This window comes from Pundamilia nyererei, unplaced genomic scaffold (genome assembly GCF_000239375.1).
Source record: "Pundamilia nyererei isolate P.nyererei 1_Seehausen unplaced genomic scaffold, PunNye1.0 scaffold00158, whole genome shotgun sequence".
NCBI classification, from domain to species: domain Eukaryota; kingdom Metazoa; phylum Chordata; class Actinopteri; order Cichliformes; family Cichlidae; genus Pundamilia; species Pundamilia nyererei.
Window position 1 is genome coordinate 807,043 of NW_005187559.1, and position 18,574 is coordinate 825,616.

The 18,574-nt window shown below is 42.6% G+C and overlaps 3 protein-coding genes across 6 annotated transcripts in view; 2 read left to right on the forward strand and 1 right to left on the reverse strand.

Moving 5' to 3' along the window:
* Nucleotides 1-283: 283 nt before the first annotated feature.
* rsad1 (radical S-adenosyl methionine domain containing 1) lies at nt 284-4,928 on the forward strand. The gene is made up of 9 exons (XM_005745400.2): nt 284-638; nt 768-901; nt 978-1,182; nt 1,714-2,079; nt 3,380-3,443; nt 3,529-3,676; nt 3,936-3,990; nt 4,085-4,188; nt 4,424-4,928. The coding sequence occupies exons 1-9, from the start codon at nt 498-500 to the stop codon at nt 4,533-4,535; spliced, it is 1,329 nt and encodes a 442-aa protein (XP_005745457.1). The 5' UTR covers nt 284-497; the 3' UTR covers nt 4,536-4,928.
* Nucleotides 4,929-6,144: 1,216 nt separating this feature from the next.
* rasd2a (RASD family member 2a) lies at nt 6,145-7,521 on the reverse strand. The gene is made up of 2 exons (XM_005745403.1): nt 6,926-7,521; nt 6,145-6,814 (listed from the first exon to the last, which is right to left on the reverse strand). The coding sequence occupies exons 1-2, from the start codon at nt 7,461-7,463 to the stop codon at nt 6,297-6,299; spliced, it is 1,056 nt and encodes a 351-aa protein (XP_005745460.1). The 5' UTR covers nt 7,464-7,521; the 3' UTR covers nt 6,145-6,296.
* Nucleotides 7,522-11,650: 4,129 nt separating this feature from the next.
* Nucleotides 11,651-18,574, forward strand: part of epn3a (epsin 3a) — a 10,540-nt gene continuing 3,616 nt past the window's right edge. For 3 of the 4 annotated variants that reach the window (XM_005745408.2, XM_005745409.2, XM_005745410.2), the window contains exons 1-5: nt 11,651-11,967; nt 13,685-14,413; nt 16,115-16,209; nt 16,784-16,861; nt 17,344-17,436. In XM_005745408.2, coding sequence (XP_005745465.1) covers nt 13,846-14,413; nt 16,115-16,209; nt 16,784-16,861; nt 17,344-17,436 — 834 coding nt within the window. In that variant the 5' untranslated portion in view covers nt 11,651-11,967; nt 13,685-13,845. The remainder of the gene's footprint in view (nt 11,968-13,684; nt 14,414-16,114; nt 16,210-16,783; nt 16,862-17,343; nt 17,437-18,574) is intronic. The other variant, XM_013913905.1, reaches the window with a different exon arrangement.

Consider the following 18,574-nt stretch of genomic DNA (forward strand, 5'->3'; position numbering starts at 1 on the left):
TTGATCGTAGTGTTTAATGGTTGTAAAGGTCATACATGGTTATATAATAAATCCCAAGAGTTCAAGGAGTTTCTTTCCATTTCTACTTTAGCGTTAGAATATATTTAAATCCTTACCGCTGCAACGTTTTCATGTTTTGGGTAAAACTGGAAAAGATTTTGTGTGAAAATACATATTTTTCACCAAAAGCAAACGTTGCAAACCTAAAAACCTGGCTGACCCTCTTGTGCTTCGGGTATTTCTTACTGTGGTAAAACAGCGCCCCGCTGTGGCCAAACCGGGAACATGAAGAGGAAATCGCTCCATGTATTTCCGGTTGGAGCGACTTGACGGCACCTTCAAATAGCGTAAATACAAAGTGAATTTACGCTATTTTGTAGCTACTTTGTTGTCACAGAAACGCATACCGTTTGAGTGATGAAGCCGGGTATTGAGGTAACCTCTGGTTCGGGTCGGAGAATGTAATCTCCCGTGGCGAAACAAACGCTGTCTCCAAAATGATGAGACGCACATTAAATGCGGTCAGTCGTGTCCTCCCTCCCCGACTGCGGCACTTCTCGGGCGGAGAAGTAACCGAAGATGTGTCTGAATGTGCGGCATCTCCACAAATCACAGAGCGCGCGTCTCTTTATGTGCACGTGAGCTATAGCTTCTTTTTTTCTTTTTCTGAGAACATCACGCGCACATGTATCCGTAACTGCATGTTGACTCACCTGATTTAAGCATAAGTGGGCTGTGTCATGACTATAAGGTTCTTCCTCCCCCAGTGGCCTTACTGTCTCAGGAGGTGCTCCTACTGCAATTTCAATAAGTACATATCCAAAGAGAACAATGACCATATCATGACTAAGTGCCTTCAGATGGAGACTGAGACACTACTGCGACTCAGTCAAGTATCCTGGTATGTGCATTTATTAAACCTGACAATCAGTAACTGTAACCTGCAGCTGAGATCACACTCTGGTTTTCATTTGTAGCATCACCTCAGTGTTCTTTGGTGGTGGGACTCCAAGCCTGGCCCACCCCTCCATCTTTGCTGCGATCCTCGAGACTGTTTCCAGGCAGGTGAATCTCTCGGATGAGGCCGAGGTCACCCTCGAAGTCAACCCCACTCCTGCGGGAAAGTCCAGGTTAGAGGACTATTGCCGTGCCGGGGTGAACCGATTTTCCATCGGGGTCCAGGTGAGCGTAATCCTCGGGTGCTCATGAAAGCCCATGGAAAAGCAGGGCCTTCCAGCTGTTGTACTCAAAGCATTTAGTGGTTGGTTGCAACGTTACACTCAAGGCCTATCATTGTGTTCATGTTTTTTTTTAAATTCCCTCTTCTGTGTGATGACATTTATTTAAAACGCACTTTTTGAAGTTTAGTCCTGTCAGGTCCAAATCACACATCTAGGGTACCAGCGCTTGTTTCTTTTGCTCTGCATCATAGACATTAAATTGCATGCAATGAAAATTGCAATTTGGATTTTATATTGTAGATTTCAGTTGGAACAGAGCTTAAATGTGTTTTCAGAGCTTAATCTTTCCATCTGTCTATCTCCTGACTCGATAATATTGGAAAAATAACACAATTCAAAAATGTTGACCCACTTATATGTATTATGAGGTGATGTAACTCTGAAAATTGCATTAATAATTTGATTCTGAAAGGGTAAGGTGAGAACTTTTTTCATTTTATGGAACAACTCTGATCAAACTTTCTATCTTCAGTCTTTGCAGGATGAGGACTTGAAAAGTCTGGGAAGAGACCACGACTCCCACAAGGCTTTGCAGACTATCGAAGAGGCCAGGAGGCTGTGCCCTGGTCGGGTGTCGGTGGATGTCATGTTCGGACGTCCCAAACAAACAGTTGAATCCTGGGAAATAGAGTTGTCTGAGCTGCTGAGGGTGTGTGATGATCACGTGTCTCTGTACCAGCTGACCCTGGAGCGAGGCACTCAGCTTTTTAAACAGGTTGAGTGCGGTGCAGTGACGATGCCCTCCGAGGATGTGACAGCAGAAATGTACCAGCGCGCCAGGAAGACTCTGCACCAGCATGGCTTTCAACAGTACGAGGTGTCGAATTTTGCAAGACATGTAAGTCTTTGCTGTAACAAAACCGTACTTTAACGCTTCACCTTATCATGCATCCGTTTTATACACAAAAATGATATGTTAAATCGAAGGAAGGTTCGGAGAATGAAAAGAGAAAATAAATAAAAGAAAAACACTTCCTTGGTACACTTGTTTAAATGCTTATTAACACAAATACCTAGCCAGCCAATCAAGTGGCAGCAACTCATTGCATTTAGGCATGTAGACACGGTCAAGACGACCTGCTGAAATTCAAACTGAGCATCAGATTTAATAGAGCGCTGATTTCAGTGACTCACAATGTTGCATTGTTATTTGTGCCAGACAGGCTGCTCTGAGTATTTCAGAAACTGCAGATCTGCTGCGAGTTTCCCACACAACCATCTCTAGGGTTTACTGAGAATGGCCTGAAAATGTGAAAGTACCACTCAGCAACACTTCCTTGGTAGAAAATGCCTTGTTAATGTTAAGAGGTCAGAAGAGAATGACCAGGTTGACTTGAAGGCAACAGTAACTCAGATAACCACTCGTTGCAGAAGAGCATCTCTGACTGCACACCACACCAAATCTTAAAGAAGCATGCCAGATACCATCCTGTCAGCTAACAACTGGAAACTGAAGCTACAATTCCCACGGTCTCACCACAATTGGATAATAGAAGATGGAAAAATGTTGCCAGATCTGATGATTCTCAATTTCTGCTGCAGCTTTCGGATGGTAGGGTCAGAAATTGACATAAACATGAAAGCATGGATCCATCCTGCCTTGTAGCAACAGTTCAGGTTGTTGGTGGTTTATAATGGTGAACGCCACAGTCTATGTGAGTGCTGTCACTCATTGTGTCCATCGCTTTACGACCAGTGTCGTCATCTTCTGATGACTGCTTTCAGAATAACGTGCCATATCACAAAGCTCAAGTCATCTCAATCTGACTGATAGTGGCTTCACTGTTTACAGTTCATGCAAAAAAAAAAAGGTCTTCCTTCACTCTTAATTGTAAAAAAACAAAATACGTACAACAAACTACATGTTCAGTCCTCTGTTTTATAGGCATCCATATTTTTCTTGTATAATTTAGAGTCATCGGATGTTTTCGAGGTTATTGAGCGAGATTTAAATGTCCAGTTCTATCGAAAACCAAAGATTTATATTGTTTTTCCCAGCAGAGTCTACTAAGTTGTATTTTTAAGCTTCTTTTTAACTTTGTGTTTGGTTTTCTGTCTTCATTAAATCTCCATAATATGACAGTTTTACTATTCACCCTCATAAACACTCAGTAAATGTTTTTCTCTGTGTAATGTAGAACTCAGTGAGTCATCACAATATCAGCTACTGGAAAGGCAACCAATACATCGGTGTCGGCCCAGGTAATACTTGGATCTAAAGCACTAAATCGCTCCGGTTATGCTCCTGTTGGAAACTGTGCTTTTTATATTGTTGTCTCTGACACAGGAGCACATGGGCGGTTTGTTCCTCTGGGGGAGGGAGGTGTTGTTCGAGAGGCCCGGACCCAGACTCTGGAGCCTGACGTGTGGATCCGTGAAGTGCGGCATTGGGGACACGGGACGCGGAGGCGGCTTCCGCTTGGCCATCTTGAATTGTACGCCGTTGCACTTCCAGGCAGAGACAGATGCCCAGAAATGCTCTGAGCATGTGAAATGTAGCAGTGAAGCCTGAGACAGTCCACAGTGTAATTTATCACACTGAGCGTTGAGGCCGTGGCACATGTGCTTGTTCTCTCAAACATTCTGTCCTTGTGAGATGCTATTATGAGACTTGTATTCAGGCCTTTTACTCTTTCTGTTCTGTCCTTGCTGTTCTGTATTCAGTTTAAGTTATGAAAGATGTTTGCTTGGCAGATTGGAGGAGGTGTTGGTGATGGGAATGAGAATGACTGAGGGCATTAATCATAAGGTAAAGCACACAAAATAAATCTTTCATTGTATTTTCTGTCACGGCAGATAATGTTCAGTTCACAGAGACTTTTTAAAAAAAATTATGTTAACAGCACTGGGAGATGTTCAGCCCACAAACTGGCCTTGATGAAGTTTTTGGTGAATCCATTGTCGTCCAAGAGTTGCTCCAGAGCGGACAGCTGATTCTCGATGACAGGTGACTTATGATGTTTAATTTTCTCTTTAAGTTTCCTTACCTGTGCGGAAGCCAACCTAACAATTGTTTTTATTATTTGATTATATTTCCCTTATTATATAACTGTTTGGTGCATGAGGTGACAGAAAATAAGGGGAATAGTCTGTTCTGATTTCCCCAGCACACGGTATTTAAAACGTCTCTACAGCTTGAAGGTTAAATCATTTGTGTCTCTTTTTTCTTTTTTCCTTGTCAGAGGTCTGAGGTGCTCCTGGGAAGGACTGGCCTTACTGGACAGCATCCTTCCAGCTCTCCTGGTGGAGCTGGAAAGACAAATTTCCCCCAAAGCCTCACAGGAACCACTCTGAGTCTGCTGGCAGACAAACCAAGAACACCTCCAACCTTCAATGACACAAATGTTTATAAAGCAGATACGCTCGTGGCTGTCAAAACATATAAAAACCAACAGTTTTGTTTGGTACACCTTTTAAACGTGTTAGTGAAGGCTCTTCATCATTTTCCATACCATTGCAAACGTGACTTTATCTTTAATGACTGCAGCCCAGCAGCGATCGAGCATATTGTGTTATGTCCGTGTTGCCTCTCCCACCGGTTAGAACGAGTCTTGGATTTAAGTCTCCAGATGCTTTCATGCAGTCATTACTACAACGGATACACTTTGCACTAAAGCTTTAATTGCTGCTGTTGCTGTCGTTTAATCATAATTATACCTCTGACAATAAACAGGAAATTATTTTGGATTGATGTCATAGTCTTTTCAGCAAATGTACACGGTGAGTGGGAAGTTTTAGAGGGTGAACAAATTATATTATACCAAGTAAAGCCTCCGAGTAAGCAATCATTTTGTTCTCGGACTTTATTGATACCACTGCAGGTACTGCATGTCTTCTCAAATCCCTGGAAATCTTACCAGATGGATGAACATTAATTTCCTGGTGAGTAAAGGGATATCTAGATATATATATATAAAACTCCCCCTCATGAGAGAATAAATAATAAATATTTAGTCCATTTAAAAGGATTGAGTCTTATCTCAAGGAACTTTACTGTCATGAGACATATTCAGACATTATTATTTTTCCATGAACTAGGTCTGGAAATACAGATCTTTATGATTCAACTGTGTATTGAAAACCCAGCTAGTGCCCTGTCACTTAAAAAGTACATGCGCGTACATCGGCACCTTTTAAACCTTGTTTGTAGATTGAAATCTGGTGACTGGAGGCATGTTGAGCACCAGTTTGAGATGATTTAAGCCTTAGCAGCCATTAGAAGATGGGTTCACTGTGATCAGAGGTACTTAAATCCCCTTTCGTTCCCATTCTGATGCTCATTTGTGAATGTACCAGACAAATTTGTCAGTAAACTTTTAGTTTAGCTTTCCAAAGTGGGTTTTATTGATCCACTTCAGTTTTACTGTTTGGAGAGGTTTATTTTAAGCAAATATACTGAACTTCTTGTCAGTGTCAGTAATATTAAATGCCGAGTTGAATAATCGTTGTGCTCTCTCCATGGTGCTGATCTCACTCCGTCTCTCTCCTTTCGCCCACCTTCCCCTCTTTAATAAATCATGCGCTATCACTCATTGTTTCCTCCAACTGCCATGGTGACACACAAACGCGTACACCACCTCGGCTGATTAATAGGCATTGTAGCACCTCTGTACTTTAAGCCATTCACTAAGCCGTGGGCGTTCTAAACAAACCGTGCAAAAACTCTCGAGACTGACAACAGATACTGGAAGATGTTGAAGGTCTGCGTTTGAATCATCCACCCATGGCTCTGAACTCCCTCCCACACTCGAGGTTTTTACATCATCACTCGAAGAGAAGTGACTGCTTACGTCAGTGTGCGTAATCTGGCCGTGCCCGTCTCTTTGTGAAGAGATTCTTAAATGTTTTGTAACAAACGGAAGGATCGAAAGCAAGGACACAAAACACGCAAGATAGTTGGAAATATTCAGCTTTTATTATAGGGTTATACAGCAGGGATATACAAAAAACACGATAAGAATGCACTGGTCCAGCCAGGTGCTACAGAGTATAACTCTTTACGTATACCATATTGCAGCGTACTACTACAATTTGTTTGTCGAGAAGTCTCACAATTCATTGAATCTGACACTTCTCGGGTTTGTTGTGTTTGGTGCTTGATCCAAGCACGAGTTGCAGGTCGCTATTGAAGCTCGGGCGGCGCGCCAGAGGGTCCACTGCGGCACAGGGCGCAGAGAGTACCCGCGTACGGCTACCCCTCCTGCCCCGCTGGCCGACGTACAGCGACCGGTAGGTGAGGATGGGTATGACCTGATGTCGCGATGGACTGGTCTCGTGAGGTAGTCCACCCAGAGAGGCAAGGGCTCTGAACATCGCGTCCAGCCCGGTGCCGGTTTTAGCAGAGGTTTCGAAGAATGAGATATCCTCGCCGAGGATTTTCCCCACGTCTGGCCGTCTCACGACTCTCTCTGAGTCTAAGTCCCCTTTATTACCGCATACAATGACCGGCACTCTCACTGGCTGTTTTAATTTCAGCAACTTTGCCTTAGCAGCTTTGATTTCGCTGAGCAGCTCACAGGCTTCACTCAGAGATTCTCTGTCATCCAAACTGAAGACGAGCAGAAAAATGTCACCTGGAGAGACAAAGAACATCAGATGTAAATTAAGGTAGTTAGCATTCATTTTCAAAATATAAAAAAACAACATCCCTTAAAAACAGATCTAATACAGCACTGATTCCTAACCTGTCAGGATGGATAGTCTGCGTTTGGCAGGGAAGTCCCTCTCACTTGCCGCATCCAGAAGATCGACCTGGTATGCCTCTCCTCCTATGTGGAACAGCTTTCTGTGGAAGTCTTCGATTGTGGGCTCATAGCTCTCCTCAAAGTCTTTCCCCATGAACCGCCGGAGGATGTTTGTTTTACCCACTCTGGGCGCACCAAGCACAACTATTCTATGACAATTTCTGGGCTTGGTCAAACGCAACTCCAGCAGGTCCACGGACCTCTTCGGGAGTCGATCAGCCGACACTTGCCGATTGCCAGAACTTGAGGATCTACTCACAACTATCCTCGTATCCTGCTGTCTCCAGCACCCCTTAACCCTTTTGACGAGCCCCATGCCTGTCGCTATGTTTGAGACTTTGGGGTGCTGGAGCACTGGACCGAGTGAGGTGCTCTGAAGATCTGGGTGCGTAATGCTTGATTGTAGATGCCCGGTGAGAGAGTTCAACATTTCGAGAATGCCATCAACGGGAAGATAAAACTTCTCAGTTGTGTTCATCTCTTGTGCTCTTTCAAGAGTCTCCAGTCACCGAGAGACAATCACAACCTCACCAACCCAGTTGCTTTCCCATGTGTCCAGCGAAACAGAGCCGAGTGTCATCTCTTATACACCCACAGTTTCTGCGTCAGCAGGCTCATTCAAAATGCATTCCTTTTATAGAAGCACGGAGCCCCCCACGGCCCCCGCTTGTGAAAAATATTCCTTTGGAGGAAGACAAAAGTGCTAGATTGGTCTAGAAATATACAGTAGACTTTTTTCAGTTGGTGCATTGCAGCTTTCTGAAAGTTATCCGGATTGTTTTAAATTACGATCTTACTTTGTTCGGAGGGGGGGCACGAAACACTCTGATCTGTTCTGGCACGTTTCTATTTTTAGCATTTGACCTGCAGGTGCTTCCTGTCTAATTCTGGGTAAATGTTTGGTAGACAGAGTACAGATAATTGCCAATATCATGGACAATTGAGGTGTGACGTGCGAGCGCAAATTAATTTTGTTTATCCTCTTATCCTCTTTTCCTGAAACGCTGTCACGGAGACATTAGCCATTTGCCGTATATATATTTATATCTGTTATTTAACAGTTCCACAGTGTTTTCATAACAAATCCCACTTAACAACACGTCCCTGCACCGCCCGACATAAATCTGTGCATGACGGATTTTATTATTCCTGAACTGTGATCGCATACTCTGGAAGCCCCTTTATTTTCTGAATTCCTCACGACTTTTTCGAGTGTTGAAGCTTGAAACAGAGCAACTCTTTGCTTTATGAATCATAGATGACCTGGCGATGAGTCCTCTGCAGAACCTCCGGAGTCAGAAAGCTAATGTTATTTTTCCACGGTACACTAACATATAAATCAAATTTGTATTTCTGGAGGAGAGATATGCTGATGTTTTAGGGAGAAGGTGTATCACTGGAGCATACCAAATCATTTGTGAGCTCAGTGCAGAAGTCAGAACATGATACAAAGCCTTTTTTTTCCCTCCATCAAACTATTCTCAAAATCCAAGGACACTTTGAATGGACAGCCCACATAATGGTTTCTTGCTTGAACCTGAAAAACATGCAGTTATATATACAAGACTAGCTGATCGCCATGGAGATTGCAGTCTCACTCTAATAAGTGCACTTTAGTGCTACAGCTGAAAACCATGTTGTGATGAATAATGTAATATAAGCAGCCATAGTAGCTGATAATGTACTAGTAGATGGTTGGTTTCTAAATAGGTGCTATCAGCAGTACATAATGGAACACTGATATACTTTTAGAAATACTAATGGGGTGCAAAAGTCTGAGAGAGCTCGTGAATATATTAGCTAGTTTGCGTTTTTCGAAATTATATTGTAAAATTTTCCATTAACAGTAACAGTGAGCTTAATAAAGTGAGCAGAAACACGAATCCACGTATTTTAGTGCATCTTTGGTTTTGATCAGAGCATATACTTGAGATTCGCATTGTGCAAAATTTGCAGATTTTCTTTTTTTGTTTTCAGGACATAAGAAGGAGACAAAAAACACTGCCCCTAGAGGGCACCAGAGACAAACAGATGAAGTTAGTTGATTAACCAGTGGAAAGGAATTGATTATGGTTATGCACATCATGCTGCTTTTGTTGCAGCAGCAATTAACTAAAAGTAAATTATTATTCCAATTCATACACATTACAGGACATTACACCCATTTTCAACCCTGCTCCTTTGTCTTGCATGGCCTCTTATTTTAGCTGTTGTTTTTAGCATTCTTTGCTTGATGTAGCAGTTTACCTAAACAACAGCCTGAGCCCTCCTTTGTCAGAGTTCTTAGTCAGAGTGTCTTATCCTCCCTGCTGTGTTCCTTTTGTGATTGGTCTGGTCTGGATGCCACTTTAGATTGCTGACTCTTTTACTACATGCTAAATGTAGTTTGGTGCTGTCATGCTCAAATAAGCAAGGCTTTCCCTGAAAAAAACAATGTTCCTTGAGAGACAGCATATGTTGCTCCAAAACCTATTCAAATTGTTTATTATTATTGTTTAATGGACCTTTCACAAATGAGCAAGTTATCCATGTTGTTTGCAGCACCGCACATGATCACAGATGTAACCTTAGAACTGTGCACTGAAAACAAGGCTCTCTTCTTTAGCTCTGATGTCACAGCATCCAGCTTTTTAAAAAAATATGTTGCTGGTACTGAATTAAATTAAGCATATATTTTTTTCAAATACTTTTAAATATGCTGTCAATAAAACAGAATACAATGATTTGCAAATCTCATAAACCCACATTTTATTCACAATATAATAGAAAACATATAAATGTTTAAACTATAAAGACATTTGACTTTTTTGTGAAAATTTGAGCTCCTTTAGAGTTTAATAGCAGCAACATCTCTCAAAAAGTTGTGATCAGTGCAACAAAAAGGCTGGAAAAGTAAGTGACATTAAAAAGAAACCGTTTGAGGAACATTTTTCAACTAATGAGATTAACTGGCAGCAGGTCAGTAACATGATTGGATATAAAAAGAATATCTTAGAGAGGCAGTTTCTCAGAGCAGAAGATGGGCGGAGGTTCACCAATCTGCAACAAGCTCTGACATGCAAAGAAGAAGCCATATGTGAACATCACTGGGACACACTGCCGTCTTTGTAACATAAAATACGGAAACAAGACCAAGGGCTGTCGGACAAGAATGGAACAACATTCCTCTCCCAAAAGACTGCCATGAAATTCAAAGTGGAGCTAATATTGTTCTTATAATTGTACATTTGATATGTGTTCTATGTTCTACTGTGAATAAAATATGTGTTTATTCTGTATTTATTTATATTTTACAGAGTCTGGTAACTTTTGGGAATTAGGCTTGTGTGCCAAATTCTTAGTTTTAATCATGTCTGTAACAGTTTTAATAAACTTTATGGTTAAATTATATTTAAATTCTTTGCATTATTACACTATACAGTTTAAAAAATCCAGCTTTTTTTTTGATGAAATAGGATGTCATGTTAATATCCCTGAGACTTACTATAGCTATAACCACCATAATCTAAGTCTTCCTTTCAGTGTAGTAATTTACATTATACACACTCACTGTAAGGGAGGTGTCCCCAGGAGGTATAAGACTGTTAATAGATTAATGTCTCCAGAAGTAACACATGTGCACACACACTTGAAGTCTGATTGCCTTTCTTGCATGACGTCATCATTGGCCGTCCTCTCTCCTCCCCCTCTGTTTTCCCAGCCCTCGCCTGCATGTCCCCCCTGTCCTGACCTCATCACGCCTTTGTTGGGGAACAAAGAATGTTCAGGCATCTGTTTTGAGGAGAAATAAAGACAGAGAGGAGGAGGGCTGAAAGAGGTATATGAAATGAGCTTGACTGACTGGATCAGTGAAAGTGAACAGGGCGGCTGCAGCAAGCAATAGTACATTCCTACACACAGGGCTGGGCAGTGCACACTTATTTCAGATATATATATATTATTTTTAAACCCCAAATCATACGTCATATCGCTTGATGATATTTTAATTCCTGTGCACTTTGCCCTTCAGTTGTCTTCAGGAGTGTTTTTGTTGTTACAAGGTTGAGCTGGTATTTCCTGTATATCCTGCTCCGTCAACCACAAGACCCGCTGCTCTCTCGCCAGCAGCTTCTCCCTTTAGTTAGATAATCATTTTGCACTCACTGTATGTTCATACAGACACCCTCAGATTACACTGTGCATTTGTCTGAGTCCAAGCCAGAGTGAATACAGAGCAGATTGAGGTCTTAATGCACAAGGATGGGAGTTCAGACAAGAACCCATTAGTGGTAATAAATAAGTAAAGAGCAGAAATGCATGGAAGAAGCTGGTGGGAAGGAAGTGTAGTTCTTTGTACACTCCCCCATGGGAGAGCATGTTCACTCAAAAAGTGTTGCAGCGCTGACTTTCTGTGAAAAGATCTGTGCCTGGCTTAGATTATTTGCTCTTATCTCACAGTACAAAATTGTACATCGGTCTAGCTGTGTGTTTGCACCACTCGCAAATTACACACAGTTCTAGTTGTTTTAAGCTTGTGAATGTTTGTGGCAGAGAAAAAGAGAGATTCCTCAGCATGTGCTGTGATCACCTGCTTCAGTTACGACAGATGATTTTCCATCAGGCAGTGAAAGAGTTAAGTCTGACTCTGCATGCACCGAGCAGGCCTCCCTCCCTCCCCTTCTCTCCATCCATCCATTTTTACTGTGTGTGTTCGCGTGTTTATAGGGGGCTGTGCCATCTGCAGGCTCAGTGCCTGGATTTGTGATAAGCACACACAACTTAGTTTGATAACAAACTAAACAGCAGCTTCCGCCTCCGCGCCGTAGTTTGGGATTCTTACACAGTCCGTGCGCTTCTCGCTGACTGCTTTGGGCTTTAAATATCTTTCTCCACTAGTTCTTCTCTGTGCGACAGCTACGGGATATGCCGAGAGGCGGAGGCGTTTCTTATTCTACCCAAAGCTTCCCCAAGTTGGGACCCCACTGACGCGCTATGACATGAAGGTAAGAGGGAAAGTGGACACGGTGGAGATGATCTTTGTGTTTTTCGTGGTTTCTTTTCGTTTTATCGGGGTTTTAACTTTTAAACTCGGAAACAAGGCTGAGTCACGGTCACATACTTCACCTACCCGATCATCGCATTTGACGCAATAATGGCCCCGGTCTTCCTAGTTTGGGACAGAAAGAGCATGTCAGGAAAAGAGCCGCGCTTTCCCCCAGCGGGTCAGTGATTTTTCTCACGGCTGTAGCCCGCAGTGAAGAATACCTGGGCGGGTATGTAGGCCCGATCTGGGAGCAGTTTTATTTGGGGCGGGGGGTTGCGTCCTATAAGTGCAGATAGATCGCGTTCTTTTAATTTAAGCAGGACTTTTTTTTTCTTTCTTTTTTTAATTGTTTAAATCCTCCAAATTTGAAAATGGTCAAGTCAAGGTCAGAAATGGAAAATCAGTTGTGTTTTTGTGCGTGATAATGTTTTGGGCCTGCCTCTCTTCCTGGCTGTACTTTGAGCTTTGTGATAATTAACGAAATCGAGGTGCCAAAATTTGACTTAAAAAGAATTTATCGTCTTCATTTTGCCACATTAACAGAGGCAGAAATCTGTCCAGAGAGACTTTAACTGACTTCTGTTAAACATTTCTCCTCTGCTAGCCCTCATAAAACCACCTTTTCCTTTAAACTGACTTCCACTGACAGAAAGTTACAGGAAGAACGCATTTTCTCTTATTTTCTGGGCACAGCTATGTAGTTTCAAGAAGGGCCTAAGCAGTGAACCGGGCCTGCATTGATCACTGAACCTGCTGTTCTTTGAACCAGAAATAGACTCACTCACTCCCTCTTATCCTGGTACAGTCAAAGGTACAGCTAAATCTTTTGAGAGACAAAAGTAGCAGTGTGCTCATATTTCGTGTAACACAATAGATTTTCAAGCGTAATTTTTGCTGTTTTACTTTTTTTTTTTTTTGTAAGTCCTACTGATGTGATTGGGCTGTCACTCATCTTTGTACTCCTTTATGTGGGTGAGAGGAAGCTTATCAGTTAGCTTATGATTCCCCTGACTATGTAAGACAAAGCAATCCAAAGTTCAGGACAAAGTGACATGTACTGTAAGGCATAATTTTCTGTAACTGCTGCAGAAAAACATTTTGGTGATTCAGGCAGATAGACATATGCTTACATGTACAGGACACTGGGTGTTTCGTTAGTTATGGGAGGCCCACCACTGCTGTCATGATGATGTAACCAGGTCAGACCAGCAGGGGAGGTGGAGCCCCTCCCTTTTCTTATAATGCCCAACACCTGCAGATTAAACAGTAGTCCCAGATACAGTGAGTTTGGTATGACACAAAACTGTGCTTTTATTAGCAGCAAAAGTGACGAATGAAATAAGATATAGCAAATATTTGTCAAGCTGGTGGCTGCCCGCTTAGGAACAGTGCACTGCATGCCTTAAGCCATCGCCCATGTCTTCAGGTAAATTCGGGGAAAACCGAGATCAGGTGTTGTTTTGTTTTTTTTTTTCACTTTGCTCAGAGGCGTGGAGTTATTTCTCTCCTTCCAAACACTAATAATGGGTGGGAAAACATGAGAGCTAGGCGAGCTCACTAATGCTGCTGATAATTGCAGACAGAAGATGATGTATAAGGAGTTATAAAGCTGACAAGTTATGTGAAATTCTTATTTTACATATGCATATGCTTAAATCATGTTTTTATTCTTCCAGAAGGAGCACACTTGTGGACACAGCTGAAGTCACCTTTGGGCCTTCCCTTTAACCGCATTTTTCCGTTAAGCTGAACAAGCCGTTTTCCTTTGAAGCAACACAGTGGGCTGGCCTGCTGCTGCTAGATTTTCTTCCTCTACCTGTTAAACACCGCTGCCATCATGCAGACATCATCGATCCGCCGCCAAATGAAAAACATGGTCAACAACTACACCGAGGCCGAGATAAAGGTTAGAGAGGCCACCTCCAACGACCCCTGGGGACCCTCCAGCTCGCTCATGGCTGAAATTGCAGATCTGACCTTCAATGTTGTGGCTTTCACCGAGGTTATGGGTATGGTCTGGAAGAGGCTCAATGATCACGGCAAAAACTGGAGGCATGTTTACAAGGCGCTCACGCTACTGGACTATTTAATCAAAACAGGGTCTGAGCGCGTAGCCAGGGATTGCCGGGACAACATATACAGCATTCAGACACTGAGAGACTTCCAGTACTTAGATCGAGATGGACGTGACCAGGGCCTCAATGTGAGGGAAAAGGCTAAACAGTTGGTGGCTCTGTTGAGGGATGAAGAAAAGCTAAAGAAGGAGCGAACCCAGGCACTGAAGACCAAAACACGCATGACAGGGGTCACAAGTAGCTTAGGTTCGAGTCCCTTACCTCCTCCTTACCCAGGATACCCGAGTGATGAGGGCGTCAGGTGCAGAAGCTCTCCTTCCTCCTTCCACTGTGAGTAGCAGGGGCTGTTGTGTAACTACAGACTATATATTACATTACTCAAAGCACACAGTGTTGAGTACTTGAATATTTCCTTTTGCACAGGAGCTGTCATTTTTCTGAATCACTCACATGGCAAGTCACAAGTTAAAATGGTCATGAGTTCATCTGATAAGTTCCCTGAACTCTTATGTGATGAAGTAAATCAAAACCTGTTTTCAAGGTAGTTTCGAAAACACTATTAGTTTTAATACTCCCGCTCCACCTTTCCGAGCCTTGACATGCATAAACTGACTGCGATTTCGTTTCAGTTTTGCTCTCTTCGCACTGTTGGGCATCTGCATTCCTTTGATTGTCTGGCAGCTAAACTGGATTTATGATAGAGAAGAGGCCCAATGTGTGCTTGTTTCACTCCAACACAGGTTTAAAGCATGTTTGCTTGAGGTGATACTCTGTCATCTGCCACTTAAGTGTTTAGGTCATTAGATGGGTTGATGATATAAGACTGAAATTGTCAGTGTGCGACTGAGGAGAGATGGTATCACTGACTTCATCAGCTGCAAGTGACAACTCTAACTGGAAAGCTAAATGCATCATTTATAAATGTGGTGTTACTGGTCTGTACTATACTTTGGCAAATGTGTGGTCTTTGTGGGGAATGTTGTTTAAAAAGGCCGTTAGTAACTTTTGCCCTTGTGGTGTCTCAAGGGCAGATGTTTATCTTTTTATGTCTGTGGCTTGCTTCATGAGGGAAAAGTAAATACTGTATACCCGCAAGACGGTATATGACTGTATTTTCTTTCTTTTTTTTGTTCAACAGATTTTCCACCTAATACAAATTACTAGCATACTTTTCTGAGCAAGAATGAGTGCCAGCGGAAGCACATGGCCAGTGTCCAATTCCTAGCTCTGGTTCTGTGGTTCAGAGATACTATAAAAATAGCATGGTTTATTTGAAGGAGGCTTTCCTATCCATTCCAGAAATCATAGCAAGGAATTGGATAAAGAAAACCCAGATGATTTAGAAAGCCCCACCAGTCCTCTGTTGTTGTTGTTTCTCTCTAGCTGATTTTAACTATAAAAAGGGGGGATATTTTGGTGATTTCCAGAAGATTCCATGATAATGATAATGATTAGTACCGTGGGAGGGGGTCACCAGGTTGTCAGCAGCTAATTGCTAGAAAGTATTCCAGCTCAGACGGGGGCTATTGAGGGGCAGTGCGGTGGAAAAGATTGGTTTCCGAGACCTGACTTTTCCAGCGTGTGGCCTGCTTCCCTCTTTTAGCCCTGTGACCCACAGCCTGGCACCCAGACTGGTAAGCTGCCAGCTCCCCTTCCCTATTCCCTCTCTCAAATCTGGACCTGAATCCTCCAACTGGCCCAGAGGATTCGGGGTAATAAGGTGGGCCCCACTCCAATCCATCCATTCCTCTCCCCCACCACCAGCCGAACTCTCCACACAGCCACACCATTGTTCTCAGTGCAGGCAGACTGTGGCAAGCAATGTGATCAAAGGCCCTTAACAACAGGCAATGGAAAATTAACATGCAAAAACAGTGCCAGCTCGTTTCTGACCTTAAAAATCACCCTAAAGTGTTTCTTTCTTGGCTTTGCATCCCCTTCCTCCCTCCATCTGTTGATGTTTCTCTCATCCTATGGCTCCCCATTCCTCCCTAAAACCCACTCCCCTCTGCTCTTTCTCTCCTCAACTAGCTCCAGACCTGGAACAAGCAAGGCCAGCAACCAGTGGCGAAGAGGAGCTACAGCTGCAGCTGGCCCTGGCTATGAGCCGAGAAGAAAGTGAAAAGGTACAAAAACACACAACACACTCGCTCTTTCAGTGAGCACAAACCTTTCACGCTTACAGGCACATGCGCCAGACAGAAAGAGGCTTCTTTGCTTTGCTGTTGACATTTTATGCTGTAGTAAAACATTAAACAGCTGCCCCAGTGGTGAAGTGTTGCTCCTGACTGTGTATTTCCCAGAACTGTTGTCAGAAAATGATATCATCAGCTCAACCTCTGATGTAGTCAACAATGACCGAGCAGAGTGAGGAAGCTGGGAGCGAAAGAGTGAGAAGCCAGACAGAATGTGTGCATTGATCCACTCTCAAGCTTCCACAGCCTGCCCCGGTCTCCATGCCAAGGGCAGCTTTGCCCTCGGAGACTTCCTGCTTCAGCTCCTGTAGGAATATATTAGAGTGCATATCAGTTTCCACTTCAGCAATCAGACAAATCGGCTGCGATTTTTGATAAGAAATCCAAGGCATTTGATCTGTTTCTCTTCTTTCCAGCATAGCCTATCATTACAGCAAAATCAAGCATGCTTTTTTACCATTTTTTTTGATTTGCCTTCCTCCAATTCCCTCATGTGTAACTCTAGCCACCTCCTCAAGTGGATATCGATGAGCAGACCCAGCTCCAGATCGCTATGAGCCTCAGCAAAGAGGAGGCCCACCAGGTACATGTATACTGGGAGGGATGCAGCTACCTTTTGCATTTTTTTTCTTTGTCCCTTGGTTTAAACATTTAACCCAGTATCACATTCCAGTGTTTTTCCTTCACAGAAGCAACTGCATGCCTACTCACTTTCTCTCCTTCCTACAACTGAACTATCCCCTCTTCACTCACTCACTTTTGAACAGCAAAGAAATATGCAACTTTCTCTAAAAATTAACCAATTGTGGTTTCATCCTTTGTTTTTTCTTATACTAACCATAAGTTGTTTCCTCTGAGTACACTTGTATGAGACACACATCTCAGGCTCTGACCTGGTGCTGCTGACCTTCTGGTGTGGTGCCAGGGAAGGGCAAAGGACTGGCTCCTTCACATTGATTGGGAAACCTGTTAAATTTGCTTGTGAAGTACTGTGAGGATGCCCAACTTTATTTCTGGTAAAATGGAAGCTGACTGTAAATCCCTCCTTGGTTTACACTTTCACAGCCAGTCCAACGCGCTCCTGCTGCTGCCCTGGATATGGACGAGGAAACTCAGCTCCAGTTGGCCCTGAGCTTGAGCAAGGAGGAGCACCAGCAGGTAGAGTGTCCTGGGGAGTGGGTGAGAGGACTTGAACCATTTCCTAAGCACTTTTGAAATCGACAGTAAGAACTGTCGTGACATTTTTCACAAGTTATTTATAAAAAGTGAAGGTGCAGGTGACCACACTTGTCACTTCAGTTTGAATTACAGTGCTGTGCAAAAGACTTGAGCCACCCCTCATTTCTGGCTTCTACGGAACCAGACTTCTTGTAACTTTTTTTATTTTTTGAAGTTGTCATAAGCCATAATTCTCCAGACTTTTTGGAGGTCTTTCAAAGCTTTTCCTTGGACATTGACTGTTTTTTCCACTCATTATTAAAGGATTTTTATTTTCTTGTTACGTGGCTTAAAAAAAACAATCATTTAAGCAAAAAAAAAAAAAAAGGCAGCTTGCTCAAGTGATGAATCAGTGACAGACAATCACAGACAACTTAGCAAAGAAGCAACTGTAAATGGTATATTTTGGCACTTCCAGTCTGTCACAAAAATCTAATTTTTTTTCCCATTTTCTTTAGTTGAATCTATGAAAAGTACTAAAGATGACACAGTTTGACAAACCAAAAAGAATCATTTTGCACCAACAAGGTGATTCCCACAAAGCTATTAGCTAAAACTCGCCATATCTCAGCATGGTGTGCGGTGTGTTCATTATAAATTTAAGGAAATCAGACAAGTGGAGGACAAAAGAAGTGGAAGGACTAAAAAAGGAAATGGAAAGCATCTGAAAGTCATCCATCCCTCTTCTTTTGCTTATCCAATTCAGAGTCATGGGTGGGCTGGAGCGTATCCCAACTGCCATAGGGCGAATGGTAGGGTGCACCCTGGGCAGGTTGCCAATGTGTCTCAGAGTTTATCATGTTCTTAAGAAACAGGAAAAATCCAGCAAAGAAAAACACACAGTGGAACACTATTGGTCATGAATTAACCTCCACAGAGCCCACACCTCAACATTATTGTAACAGTGTGAGATCATCTTGACAGAGGACAGAAGTAAAGACAGCCAACATCCAAAGAAGAGAGAAAGAAAGCTGCTATATATATGCTGTATTTCAAGCCATCTTATTCCACATCTTAAATAAATAAATCATAAATGAATACATTACTATTTTGCCTATTTCTTTATATCCCAGTGATA

Excerpts from the sequence above, each read along its gene's own strand:
- rasd2a (XM_005745403.1), bottom strand. The coding sequence starts at position 7,463 with ATGAACACAACTGAGAAGTTTTATCTTCCCGTTGATGGCATTCTCGAA. Across the intron at positions 6,815-6,925 it reads CAGACTATCCATCCTGACAG|GTGACATTTTTCTGCTCGTC; the intron begins GTTAGGAATCAG and ends TTGTCTCTCCAG.
- rsad1 (XM_005745400.2), top strand. The coding sequence starts at position 498 with ATGATGAGACGCACATTAAATGCGGTCAGTCGTGTCCTCCCTCCCCGA. Across the intron at positions 3,677-3,935 it reads CCGCTTGGCCATCTTGAATT|ATTGGAGGAGGTGTTGGTGA; the intron begins GTACGCCGTTGC and ends TTTGCTTGGCAG. Across the intron at positions 4,189-4,423 it reads CAGCTGATTCTCGATGACAG|AGGTCTGAGGTGCTCCTGGG; the intron begins GTGACTTATGAT and ends TTTCCTTGTCAG.